The 12,946-nt window shown below is 51.8% G+C and overlaps 1 protein-coding gene across 1 annotated transcript in view; it reads right to left on the bottom strand.

Moving 5' to 3' along the window:
• FMNL2 (formin like 2) overlaps window positions 1-12,946 on the bottom strand; it is a 203,173-nt gene that overhangs the window by 59,474 nt on the left and 130,753 nt on the right. The window contains 2 exon segments of the mRNA XM_068166785.1: window positions 8,315-8,467; window positions 12,445-12,528. Of these exon segments, the coding sequence (XP_068022886.1) occupies window positions 8,315-8,467; window positions 12,445-12,528 (237 nt within the window).

Below are 12,946 nucleotides of genomic sequence, written 5' to 3'. Positions count from 1 at the left end.
ACATCCCCAGCACAGAGGAAACATCCCCAGCAGAGAGGAAACATCCCCAGCAGAGCTGGGCTCCTGATCCTGCCCTCGATTTAGCTCTCTCCCCTTCAACAGATGCAAATTTCTTCACACAGACACGAATGCCAAGAATTAATGAGGGTCTTTTTTTTGGTACAGAGACTCTTTTACAACAGCTCTACAGGCTGGGGCTGAAGCTCAAGATGTTTCCTCTCAATTAGCAGCAATTGCAGCCCCCCCTGATGTTGTTTGTTCCCTTCCTGCAGGCAGGGGCAGGCTGGCAGTAGCTCTGAGCCCTCCCTCTGCACGACGTGAGCCAAGCCCAGGGTGGATGATCTTCTTCTGCTTTTCATTTCATTTCTTGTTCCTAAACATGAGGCTGATCCCAGCAGCTGGAGGAGTCATTGGGTTTGATTTCCTGTCTGCTGCAGGTCAGAGATTATGTCACCAAGAGTATATTTATCCTGCTAATTAAAGTCAGATGGTTCCTCTTTTATTCCCCCTGCCCCTCCTCTAAAGCGCGACCAGGAAGAGCTTGACTTCTGGAAAGAGAAAACCTGACCGTGTGCAAGCTCCTGCTGCCTGGAATGCTCTCCCCCTGCCAGCCACCACCACCAGGCATGGGATGTCACAGGATCAGAGGATGTTAGGGGTTGGAAGGGACCTCTGAAGATCATCGAGTCCAACCCCCCTGCCAGAGCAGGAGCATAGACTCCAGCACAGGTCACACAGGAACACACCCAGAGGGGTCTTGAAAGGCTCCAGAGAAGGAGGCTCCACATGTGGGGACAGAGCAGCTCTACAGCTTCAGCCCTGTGCTGCTGGAGGCTGGGGGAAGAAGCCAGGATCTGGTTGTCTTCAGAGCTGGGATGTGGCACCCACAGGGGAAAACCAAGCCCCACAAGATACAGGTTGTGAGGGGCTGCTTCTCACCCAGATGTTCAGGGGTACACAGTTCAGCCCTTTTAATCCATTTGTGAACAATTCAGTTAAGCTGGGGCTTGTACAGGCACTGCCATAATGTCACAAAATCTCTGCACCCCAGCATGCTGGGGGTTGGAAGAGACCTCTGGAGATCATCCAGTCCAAAGCCCCTGCTACACCAGGGCTTGCTCAGCATCACAATGTCCAGCTGGCTTTGGAAGCCCTCCAGACAAGGAGACTCCACAACCTCTCTGGGCAGCCTACTCCAGGCCTCCAGCACCCTCACACCAAACAACTTTCTCCTCATCTTCAAATGCAACCTCCTGGCTTCCAGTTTGTGCCCATTGCCCCGTGTGCTGTCCCTGGGCACCACTGACAAGAGTCCTCTTGCTCCCCACAGCTTCTTTGTCTCTTGCTGAGCATTGATCCCCTCTCAGATCCCCTCTGGGGCTGCTCTACTCCAGGCTCCACAGCCCCAAGGCTCTCAGCCTTTCCTCCTCACAGAGATGCTCCAGGCCCCTTAACATCTTTGGACTTTCCACTGGACTCTTTTGAACTGGAGGACCCAGAACTGGACCCCCCCTATGCTGGGACTGTGTGATTCTGTGAGGTGCAACCAGCTCCTCTACTCCTAGGAGGAAGCCAGAGCAGGTGGTCACACTGCCTGAACATGTCTCCTTTCTGCCCTTTCAAAAGCTGCTTTGTGCCACAACTATAAAGCAAATCAATGACCCTGAGCCTGATGGTTTTGTCTTCATCCAACAGCATCTGGGAAGATGATTAAGCCATGAATCTGAGGAGGTATTTGCTGCTTAGAAAAGGTGAGAACAGAAACTGAAACAGTGGAGTTTGGTGTCCCTCACAAATTCCCCCCACAGCTCACCAAGCAAGCTACCCAAAGAGGGGTGAACGTAGAACCATAGAATGCCTCAGGTTGGAAGGGAACCTCAAAGCTCATCTTGTCTAACCCCCCCTGCAGTCAGCAGGGACACCTCCAACCATATCAGGCTGCCCAGGCCCACATCAAGTATGACCTTGAATGTCTCCAGGGATGGAGCCTCCATCACATCTCTGGGCAGACTGTTCCAGTATTTCACCCCCTTCATTGTGAAGAACTTGCTAATGTCCAACATAAACCTCTCCTGCTCCAGTCTCAAACCACTGCCCCTCATCCTATCCCCACAGGCCCTTCTGAACAGTTCCTTCCCCAGCCTTCCTGTAGGTCCCCTTCGGATGTCAAAGTGCAGCTCTGAGGTCTCCCTGGAGCCTTCTCTTCTCCATGGTCTTTGGGTAGCAGAGTCACAAGAGCAACTACTGACTGCCCATAACCACCCCCTGCTAAAGCAGCAACTATCTGACAAACACTCTGATGACAAAGATGGTTCCTGAGTCCAAATCAAATCATTCCAAGATGAAAACAGGGTGGAAGTTGAGTCCAATGAATGAATGTGAGGAGGAGGTTCTTAGGTGAGGAGGAGGTTCTTCACCATGAGAGTGGTGAAGCCCTGGAATGGGTTGTCCAGAGAGGTGGTTGAGGCCCTGTCCCTGGAGGTGTTTAAGCCCAGGCTGGCTGAGGCTCTGGGCAGCCTGATCTAGTGTGGGGTGTCCCTGCCCATGGCAGGGGGGTTGGAACTAGCTGATCCTTGTGGTCCCTTCCAACCCTGACTGATACTATGATACTATGTAACCTGTTCAAAGCCCACTTGTGGACTAAGCTATGTTTGCCTCCATCACTCTCTCCTGGTGGACTCCACAGATTTTGAAGAAAGAAATGAAGTTTCTCAGCAAAAAGACTGAAAAAAGCCAAACCACCCCACAACTGAAGCATTTGACTCAGAAGAAAGAGAATTTCTAATGGGCTGGGACATCACAAAGTCTGCATTAATATTTATCTGACAGGAGAGTATGACTCTGATGTGAAACTGATGCTCTTTCTCTCCCCCCCTCCCAAGGAAAATCCCCCAAGGTTCATCCCTGTTTTCATCCTCCTGCCATCATTTTGGTGTTTTGCTTCCCAAATCCCTGTGCCTCCTCTTAAGAAAGGAAAAAAAAAAACCCAAACCAACCCCCCCTCCCTCAGTTGCCAAGGAAACCCAAGTGAGCAGGGAATTGGCAGGGCTGAGCGCTGCTAAAAAGAGCGAGGGGAAGGCAGGCAAAGTCTCAAATAGAAATGGGAAGCCTCAGCCAGGCCAAACAACAGCCAGAAGGCACCACAGTGAGCTTGAGCTCCAGGCAAGGAGCTGATCACAGGATCACAGGATCACAGGCTCACAGGATGTAAGAGGTTGGAAAGCACCCAAAGAGATCAAGTCCAACCCCCCTGCCAGAGCAGGAGCATAGGATCCAGCACAGGTCACACAGGAACACATCCAGATGGGGCTGGAAAGGCTCCAGAGAAGGAGACTCCACAACTCCTCTGGACAGCCTGTCCCAGTGCTCTGTGACCCTCCCAGTGAAGAAGTTCCTCCTCAGGTTGAGGTGGAACCTCCTGTGCTGCAGCTTACGTCCATTGCTCCTTGTCCCATCACAGGGAGCAAGTGAGCAGAGCCTGTCCTCTCCCTCCTGACCCCAAGCCCTCAGATATTGATAACCTTGATTAAATCCCCTCTCAGTCTTCTCTTTTGCAGACTAAAGAGCCCCAGGTCCCTCAGCCTCTCCTCATAAGGCACATGCTCCAGTCCCCTAATCATCCTCATCCCTGCTCAGGAGGATAGAGTCACATCGCTTGCAAGCATGCAAGGGGCAATGATCCTGCCCTGAACTTGTGCCAGGGGAGGTTTAGGTTGGACTTGAGGAACAATTTCTTTGCTGCAAGAGTGGTCAGGTACTGGACCAGGCTGCCCAGGGAGGTGGTGGAGCCCCCATCCCTGGAGGTGCTCAAGAACCATGTGGCCATGGCACTGTGGGACATGGTTTAATGGCCATGGTGGGGCTGGGTTGAAGGTTGGACTTGGTAATCTTGGAGGTCTTTTCCAACTGAAAGACTTCTACAGTTCTGTGACTCTTATGTGGATGTAACCTAATCAGAGTGAGGTTCTTAGGCAAAAGCAGACTGATATTTCACAGGCTGGAAAAGACCATTGAGTCCAACCAAGGGAGACTGGACTGGATATTAGGATGGAGATGAGGAACAATTTCTTTGCTGCAAGGGTGGTCAGGCACTGGAACAGGCTGCCCAGGGAGGTGCTGGAGTCCCCATCCCCGGAGCTGGTCAAGAAACCTGTGGGCATGGAACCTGGGGACATGGTTTAATGGCCATGGTGGTGCTGGGTGGATGGTTTTTCAACCCAAACAGTGCCATGATTCTTCTCTCTGGTGTTGCTGTGCCCTTATCTCCTACTCCTTTTGCTATCATTAAACCTGCTCAGCACACATCAGCCTGGACCCTGCGTGGTTCTGAAGGCTATGACAGGTTCCCTGCTCCTGAACCCTGAGGAGCAGGAGAGCTGGTGCCATACAGGTACCAAACAACAAAAGAAAATGGTGTTGAAGTTGGCATGAAACTTTGTCTCCCTAAGTATTCTTCTTGTTTTAATAATAAGGAATCCAGGTCAAATCCACTCTTGTTTTCCACACTGCTCTGGCACTCCAGGGATGAGTCTGACTCCTGAAGTTTGAATTACCTTGTGTGAGCCCCTGGTCCAGGTTGCCCAGAGAGGTGGTATATGCCCCAATCCTGAAACCATTGCAGGTCAGGCTGTTTGGAGCTCTGAGCAACCTGCAGATGTCTCTGCTGACTGCAGGGGGGTGGCCTACACAAGCTTTAAATGTCCCTTCAACCCAAGCCAGCCTAGGAGTCTGAGCTGGTCAGCCTTCTCATTTTTCTTCCAAGAGGGAGGAGCACTTCTTCCTTTCTCTCCATTTGAATGGGCTTCACAACAAAGACAGCAGAGGAGCCTACACAAAGCAGATCCTATGGCCTGGGTCCCCACACAGCCCAGATGTTGTCTAACCATCTACAGGGCAGCAACCTCCTGGTTTTAACCCTGACAGCCTCCTCATTAAATGAGCACCTACCATGTCCTCAGGAGAAGATTCCTTCATGGCTTAAAGAGGACTACAGGAGAGATGGGAAAGGACTCTTTATCAGGGAGTGTAGGGATAGGATGAAGATAAAGGTTTGAAACAGGAAGAGGAGAGATTTGGATTAGGTGATGGGAAGAAGTTCTTTCCAGTGAGGTCGGTGAGACACTGGAGCAGGTTGTTCAAGGAGGCTGTGGATGTCCCCTCCCTGGAGGTGTTCAAGGCCAGCTTGGATGAGGCCTTGAGCAACCTGGGCTAGTGGGAGGCTAGGGGGTTGGAAGAAGATGATCTGTAAGGTCCCTGCCAACCCAACCCATCCCATGGAAGAACATTTGCACTACAAAGAAGCCAAGCTCCGTCTCGCTTCGCCGTGAACCGCACTTTGCTCTCCTGCAGAAAAGCTCCACGGATGCCAAGCACACTTTGAAGTTATAATGTGGCAACCACACGTTTTGGTGACTGCAAGCTGCCCTTGCTGCTCAGGCTCCCCTCAAACGTGTGATTACCAGATTATAAAGGCATGAGGAGCAGTGCTAGCCACGTGGCAACCATGCCCTGCACAGCCCCCGCTGCGCGCAGCACCTGGCGCCCGGCACTTACGAGGTTTTCCGGCTCGAAGCCTCATCAGCAGAGCACAAAGTGAAGCTGCTCCAGAGGCAGTTGGCTGGAAAGCAGCTCTGGCAGGCTTTGAACTGGAGTTGCTCAGGCAGGGAACCCAATCTGATGGCACGTGAAAGGCGGGCGAGAGTGGAGGAGGGAAGGAGGAGGGAGAAGGAATTGGAGGAGCGAGAGTTTGAAACATGGAGGGGAATGGAGGATGGGAGGAAGGAGACATTGAAGTGGACTAAGAAAAAGGGTAAGGAATAAAGGGAGATGTGGGAAAGGAAAAAGGATGGAAGGAAATGAAGAGAAAAAATGTAAGAGACATGGAATGTAAACCTGACTTTTGCATTTCTGTGCCACTGATCACAGCCAGCCAGGCTGGAAGAGACCTCCAAGATCATCAAGTCCAACTGATCACCCAACCCTAACTAATCATCTAGACCATGGCACCGAGTGCCTCATCCAGGCTCTTCTGAAACACCTCACAAGCATGCCTCCCAAAGACAGCAGGCAGGGCTCCCCCTGCGAGCACGAGACTCCACCACCTCTCTGTCAGAGCAGTTAAAGAACAAAGAAAGCCAGAAAGAAAACCAAACCACCCCTAAGAACACCTTGGCCACATTAAGACAAAAATGAATCAGCTGGTGAAGTCATTTTGCTGCACTCCACAGCCTCTATCTCTCTACCAGATCTGCCTGATGTCTGGCAACTACATTTTCCAGGGATCACATCCGCTGCCGCTCAGGATGTAGGTGGAAGGGACTCAACTTGACATTGACTAAAGAGCCAACATCACCACTGATGCTGAACTTGGGAACTGCACCTCTGCACCAGGCACTGCTGAGGCTGCACCTACAATCCTGGGTTCAGTTTTGGGCTCCTCACTCCATGAAGGACATTGAGGGGCTGGAGTGTGTCCAAAGAACAGCAACCAAGCTGGGGAAGGGTCTGGAGAACAGGGCTGGGGAGGAGCAGCTGAAGGAACTGGGGGTGTTTGGTGTGGAGAAGAGGAGGCTGAGGGGAGAGCTCATTGCTCTCTACAGCTCCCTGAAAGGAGGTTGGAGCCAGGTGGGGGTTGGTCTCTTCTCCCCAGGAACAAGTGACAGGATAAGAGAAAACAGCCTCAGGAATATAATAGAATAGGAATAGGAATAGGAATAGGAATAGGAATAGGAATAGGAATAGGAATAGGAATAGGAATAGACCAGGTTGGAAGAGACCTTCAAGATCATCACATCCAACCTATCATCCAACACCACCTAATCAACTAACCCATGGCACCGAGCACCCCATCAAGTCTCCTCCTGAACACCTCCAGTGATGGTGACTCCACCACCTCCCCAGGCAGCCCATTCCAATGGGCAATCACTCTCTCTGTGTAAAACTTCCTCCTAACCTCCAGCCTAAACCTCCCCTGGCACAGCTTGAGACTGTGTCCTCTTGTTCTGGTGCTGGCTGCCTGGGAGAAGAGACCAACCTCTGCCTGTCTACAACCTCCCTTCAGGGAGTTGTAGAGAGCAAGAAGGTCTCCCCTGAGCCTCCTCTTCTCCAGGCTAAGCAACCCCAGCTCCCTCAGCCTCTCCTCACAGGGCTGTGCTCCAAACCCCTCCCCAGCTTTGTTGCCCTTCTCTGGACACCTTCCAGCAAGTCAACCTCCTTCCTAAACTGAGGGGCCCAGAACTGGACACAGTACTCGAGGTGTGGCCTAACCAGTGCAGTGTACAGGGGCAGAATGACCTCCCTGCTCAAGGGATGGTTTAGGCTGGACACAAGGAACAATTTTTTCCCCCAAAAGGGTTGCCAAAGCCTGGCCCAGGCTGCACTCTCCATTCCTGGAGGGGTTTCAGAGCTGTGCAGGTATGGTGCTGAGGGCCATGGTTTAGTGGTGACCTGGCAGTGCTGGGTTCATGGTTGGACTGCATGATCTGAAAGGTGTTTCCCAATCAAAACAATTCCACGATTGTGTGACAGAAAGATGTAGGAAAAGCAAGTCCTCACTTGCTCCATCTTTTCTGGACTCTTCTGTGCTCAAGGTGCTGTGTAACAAAACTCCATAAAAGCCAGAAAAAGGCCCCAGAGCACTCAGCAGGCTGAGCTGCACCCCCAGGTACCAGCACTGATGCTCTAAAGGTGGGGGTTAGTGTGCCTCATAAAGGTGAAGCTCTGAAGGAAGGTGACCAAGCTGACTGTCACTCAGCCCTGGGAATGATCCTGCCTTCTCTACAAACTGAAAACAAACCCTCATCAGTCTTTGGAAATAGAGACTCCATGGCAAAGCCTGGGGTGCTGCAATCACAGCAGGTTTGAAGGATGGAAATGGCCTGTCACAAAAGAAACATCTTGTTCACAGCGACGTGGAAGGAATGTGCTGCTAGGAAGACTTTTTTGGGTTGAGACACCAGATTGGAGCCTAGGACTGGCTTGGTCTGTGGAAAACTTGAGGTATGCTTTGGAGAAGAGGAATTGCTTCCTCTGGGCAAGCCACACTGTACCTGCTGGAAACGTGTGTCACGCAGCCCGAGCTCATTCTGCCCCTGGAAAGAGAGGCAGAGTTATTTCTGCCTCTTCCTCAAGCGCTGGGCAGTGCTCACTCACTCATCTTACTAGCTCAGAGCTTCTTTCCACCTCAAAACCCACCAGCACAACCACATCTTTCCTACATGCATCAAGCCCAGAGTGTGGAAAGAGGGAAGATGACACCAAGAGAGAGTGGAAAATGTGTGCCCAGGCGCTGGCTGCGTGCAGGCCTGGCTCTTACCGCAAGGTCGAGTGCCTGCCGGCGCGGGAGATGCTGTTGCCAACCGGGGAGGGCAGGTTGCTGCCCCTGTGCAGGTCCTCGATGGAGCGGCTCCAAGGCTTGGACTTCTCCATTGAGTTTTCCACATTGTTCTCCAAGCTTTCAAAGTCAAACCTGAAAGGAAACAGAAATCCCAACTCCAGCTCAGACAGGGGGAAAAAAAATGCACAGAGCATTTCCCTTCCCATTCATGGAATCCCAGCACGGTGGGGTTGGAAGGGACCTCTGGAGATCATCCACTCCAACCCCCCTGCTACACCAGGGGCACCCACAGCAGCTTGCCCAGCAGCACAATGCCCAGCTGGCTTTGGAAGCTCTCCAGAGAAGGAGACTCCACAACCTCTCTGGGCAGCCTGCTCCAGGCCTCCAGCACCCTCACACCAAACAACTTTCTCCTCATCTTCAAATGGAACCTCCTGGCTTCCAGTTTGTGCCCATTGCCCCTTGTCCTGTCCCTGGGCACCACTGACAAGAGTCTGGCCCCAGCCTCTTGCCCCCTACAGCTTCTTTATTTCTTGTTGAGCATTGAGATGATCTCCTTAGGGGCTGCTCTTCTCCAGGCTCCACAGCCCCAGGGCTCTCAGCCTTTCCTCCTCACAGAGATGCTCCAGGCCCCTCAACATCTTCACAGCCTGCACTGGACTCTCTCCAGTAGTTCCCTGTACCTCTGGAACTGGGGAGCCCAGAAATGAACCCAGGACTCCAGATGTGGCCTGACTGTGGCAGAGTAGAGCAGAAAGAGAACTTCCCTTGACCTGCTGCCCATACTCTTCCCCATGCACCTCAGGACACCATTGGCTTTCTTGGCCATGAGGGCACATTGCTGGCTCATGGGGAATTTGCCATTCAGCAGCACTCTGAGGTCCTTCTCCCCAGAGCTGCTTCCCAGCAGGTTACCCCCCACCTGTACTGGAGCAGGAAGTTCTTCCTCCTCAGGTCAGGACCCTACACTTGCCCTTGTTGAAATCCATGAGGTTCCCCTCCACCCAGTTCTCCAGCCTGCCCAGGCCTGGCTGAATGGGGTCAGCCACTCCAGTTTGGTATCATCCGACTGAGGGTTCACTCTGTCCCTTCATGTCGTTTAAGTGGGGATTTTAGGAGGTCCCTAAAGATTGCAAACTTAAGGAAGCAAGCAGTGTGGGCTCCAACCTCCATCACACTGCAACTCAAGGTGAGCTTCAAGTGCAGCACATTTGGACCCTGAGAATGGGAGCAGCTCACCACACAGTCGAAAGGTTTCAGAAGGATCAAAGAGCTACATTTGGGTTTTTTTTTCCCTCTCTTAACTAAAATAAATCCAAATTGGCTGTGTTGCTGATGAACCTTGGAGGAAAGAGCTGCCCCCATCTCATTTCAACCAATCAATAGAGTGTTGGAAGTCCTAACTCAAGTTTCCTCCATCACTATTTGACTGAGGATTCACTGCCTTGCTGCCCTGCACCAACCATCCCAACTCAGCTTCCTCCATCACTGTGTGACTGAGCACTCACTGCCTTGCTGCCCTGCACCAACCATCCCAACTCAGCTTCCTCCATCACTGTGTGACTGAGCATTCACTGCCTTGCTGCCCTGCACCAACCATCCCAACTCAGCTTCCTCCATCACTGTGTGACTGAGCATTCACTGCCTTGCTGCCCTGCACCAACCATCCCAACTCAGCTTCTTCCATCACTGTGTGACTGAGCATTCACTGCCTTGCTGCCCTGCACCAACCATCCCAACTCAGCTTCCTCCATCACTGTGTGACTGAGCACTCACTGCCTTGCTGCCCTGCACCAACCATCCCAACTCAGCTTTCTCCATCACTATTTGAGCATTCACTGCCTTGCTGCCCTGCACCAACCATCCCAACTCAGCTTCCTCCATCACTGTGTGACTGAGCATTCACTGCCTTGCTGCCCTGCACCAACCATCCCAACTCAGCTTCCTCCATCACTGTGTGACTGACCATTCACTGCCTTGCTGCCCTGCACTAATCATCCCAACTCAGCTTCCTCCATCACTGTGTGACTGAGCATTCACTGCCTTGCTGCCCTGCACCAACCATCCCAACTCAGCTTCCTCCATCACTGTGTGACTGAGCACTCACTGCCTTGCTGCCCTGCACCAACCATCCCAACTCAGCTTCCTCCATCACTGTGTGACTGAGCATTCACTGCCTTGCTGCTCTTCTCCAACCATCCCAACTCAGCTTCCTCCATCACTACTTGACTGAGCATTTCACTGCCTTGCTGCCCTTCTCCAACCATCCCAACTCAGCTTCCTCCATCACTCTTTGAGCATTTCACTGCCTTACCCTTCCCCAGTCATCCAGCCTGTGTAAAACAGCCTCATAACCAGCACAGCTTTTCTCTGCTCCTTGACCCACTGCCCATTAAGCTGCTATTTCAAGCAAGAATTGCTTGTTCCCCTCGGAGCTTCTGAGGTTATTACTCATCTTTACCATGTCAGAGAGGGGGAGAACAACCCAGCAAGGAACTTGCCTCCCTTTGTGCGATGTTAGGGAGGAAAGTCTTGACACAAACATTGCTTTTTGCTGTGCAGCTTTTTTCCACTTTCAACCCTATCATTTTCCTTCATTAATCTGATTGCAACCCCACCAAAAACCTCCTTTTTTTCATTTCCCTGTGCCATGAGATGCACACAACTGATGGCATCTCCTCTAAAACCAAACTACAGCTCTCCCCAGCTTGAGTCCCTACCTGTGACAGCATCTTTTAACCTACTGCTTCTTCCCACATGCCTCTGGAAAACAATCCACTGCTAAAATACCCTCAGTGGAAGCCTGTGGAGATACAGAGCCTCAGCCTAACATCTATTTCAAATTCAAGTCAACTAATGGATGGTGATTTCCTCTCCCCCCCAATTTGTTTTAATAGACTCCATTTTGTGATTTATTACCTAAATGACTAAATCTGACTCCCAATTAACCAGATGTCAGCTTGAAAAAGCTTCTTTTACACTCTTCCCAACTTCCTAAATCATCTTCAAGTTCCTACCATTATCTTGCAGTGCATCTTCCCCACAGGAAGCCAACCACTTTCCTCACCAGGAGAACCACAGAATGCTTTGGGTTGGAAGGGACCTCCAGAGGCCATCCAGTCCAACCCCCCCTGCAGTCAGCAGGGACATCCCCAATTAGATCAGGCTGCCCAGAGCCCTGCTGAGCCTCACTTTGAATATCCCCAGGGATGAGGCCCCAACCACCTCCCTGGGCAACCTCTTCCAGTGTTCCACCACCCTCATGGTGCAGAACTTGCTCCTAACATCCAATCTAAATCTGCTCTTCTCTAGTTTGAAGCCATTGCCCCTCATCCTGTCACCACAGGCCTTTGTAAACAGTCTCTCTCCAGCCTTCCTGCAGCCCCCTTCAGGTACTCAAAGGCTGCTCTAAGGTCTCTCTGGAGCCTCCTCTTCTCCAGGCTGAACATCCCCAGCTCCCTCAGCCTGTCCTTGTAGCAGAAGTGTTCCAGCCCCCTGATCATTTTCATGGCCCTCCTCTGGACCCATTCCATCAGGTCCATGTGTCTGCTGTGCTGAGCACTCCAATCTTTAATCTCAAGGCTTAAATTCAGGCTTTATTTTCTCTGTTAATCATAGAATTGTTAGGGTTGGAAGGGACCTCAAGGCTCAGCCAGTTCTAACCCCCTGCCATGGGCAGGGACACCTCACACTACAGCAGGATGCTCACAGCCACATCCAGCCTGGCTGCAAACACCTCCAGGCAGGAGGCTTCCACCACCTCCCTGGGCAACCTGTGCCAGTCTCTCACCACCCTCATGGGGAACAACTTCTTCCTCACATCCAATCTCAATCTACCCATTGCTAGTTTTGTTCCATCCCCCCACTCCTATCACTCCCTGACACCCTCAAAAGTCCCTCCCCAGCTTTCTTGGAGCCCCCTTCAGATACTGGAAGGCCACAATTAGGTTAAGATACTTTAGTTTTAGGCTAACATCACCATTTTCTTTGCTCTACACGGTATTGTCCCAAGCAGGACAGCTCTGCTCCATGGAAAGCTGAGCACCTGCCCTGACAGGGCTCTTGCTTTGCCTCCCAAGCCCAGAGGTCCCCAGGTAAGTCTTACTTACGTGACTGCATACTGTGCAAACGACAAGTACTCCACCAGAACATCCAGGCCTTTGTTTTCTTCATTCAGGAACTCCCTGACCCATCTGTTAGAGAAATCATGAAGACATCAGAGTGCTTCATGGGCATGGTGTCAGCTAGCCCAGAGACAGACCCAGTGCAGGGACAGCAGCGCTGCTGAGAGAACCTCTGCCTTCCCACTCTGGAGAAGAACACTTTCAGAGACATTCTTCACTGTGTAAAGGTCTTTAAAACCTGGGACAGGGCCTCACCACCCTCAGTGTCAAGCATTTCTTCCTTCTCTCCAGCCTGAATCTCCCTCTTTCAGTTCAAAGCACACCCCCTTGCCCTGTCACAACAGGCCCTGCTCAAAAGCCTGTCCCCAGCTTTCTGCCTGACCCCTTTAAACACCACAAGGCCACCACAATCAGAGAATTGTTCAAGCTGGAAAAGACCTCTGAGGTCATCCAGTCCAACCTTCAGCCCAAGACCAACTAGACTGGA

Source organism: Melanerpes formicivorus, unplaced genomic scaffold (assembly GCF_026170545.1).
Source record: "Melanerpes formicivorus ecotype bairdi unplaced genomic scaffold, bMelFor1.0.p_v2 SCAF_106, whole genome shotgun sequence".
In the NCBI taxonomy this organism is placed as follows: Eukaryota; Metazoa; Chordata; class Aves; order Piciformes; family Picidae; genus Melanerpes; species Melanerpes formicivorus.
The sequence above is the reverse complement of the archived record's forward strand: the minus strand, read 5'-3'. Positions and strand labels throughout refer to the sequence as shown.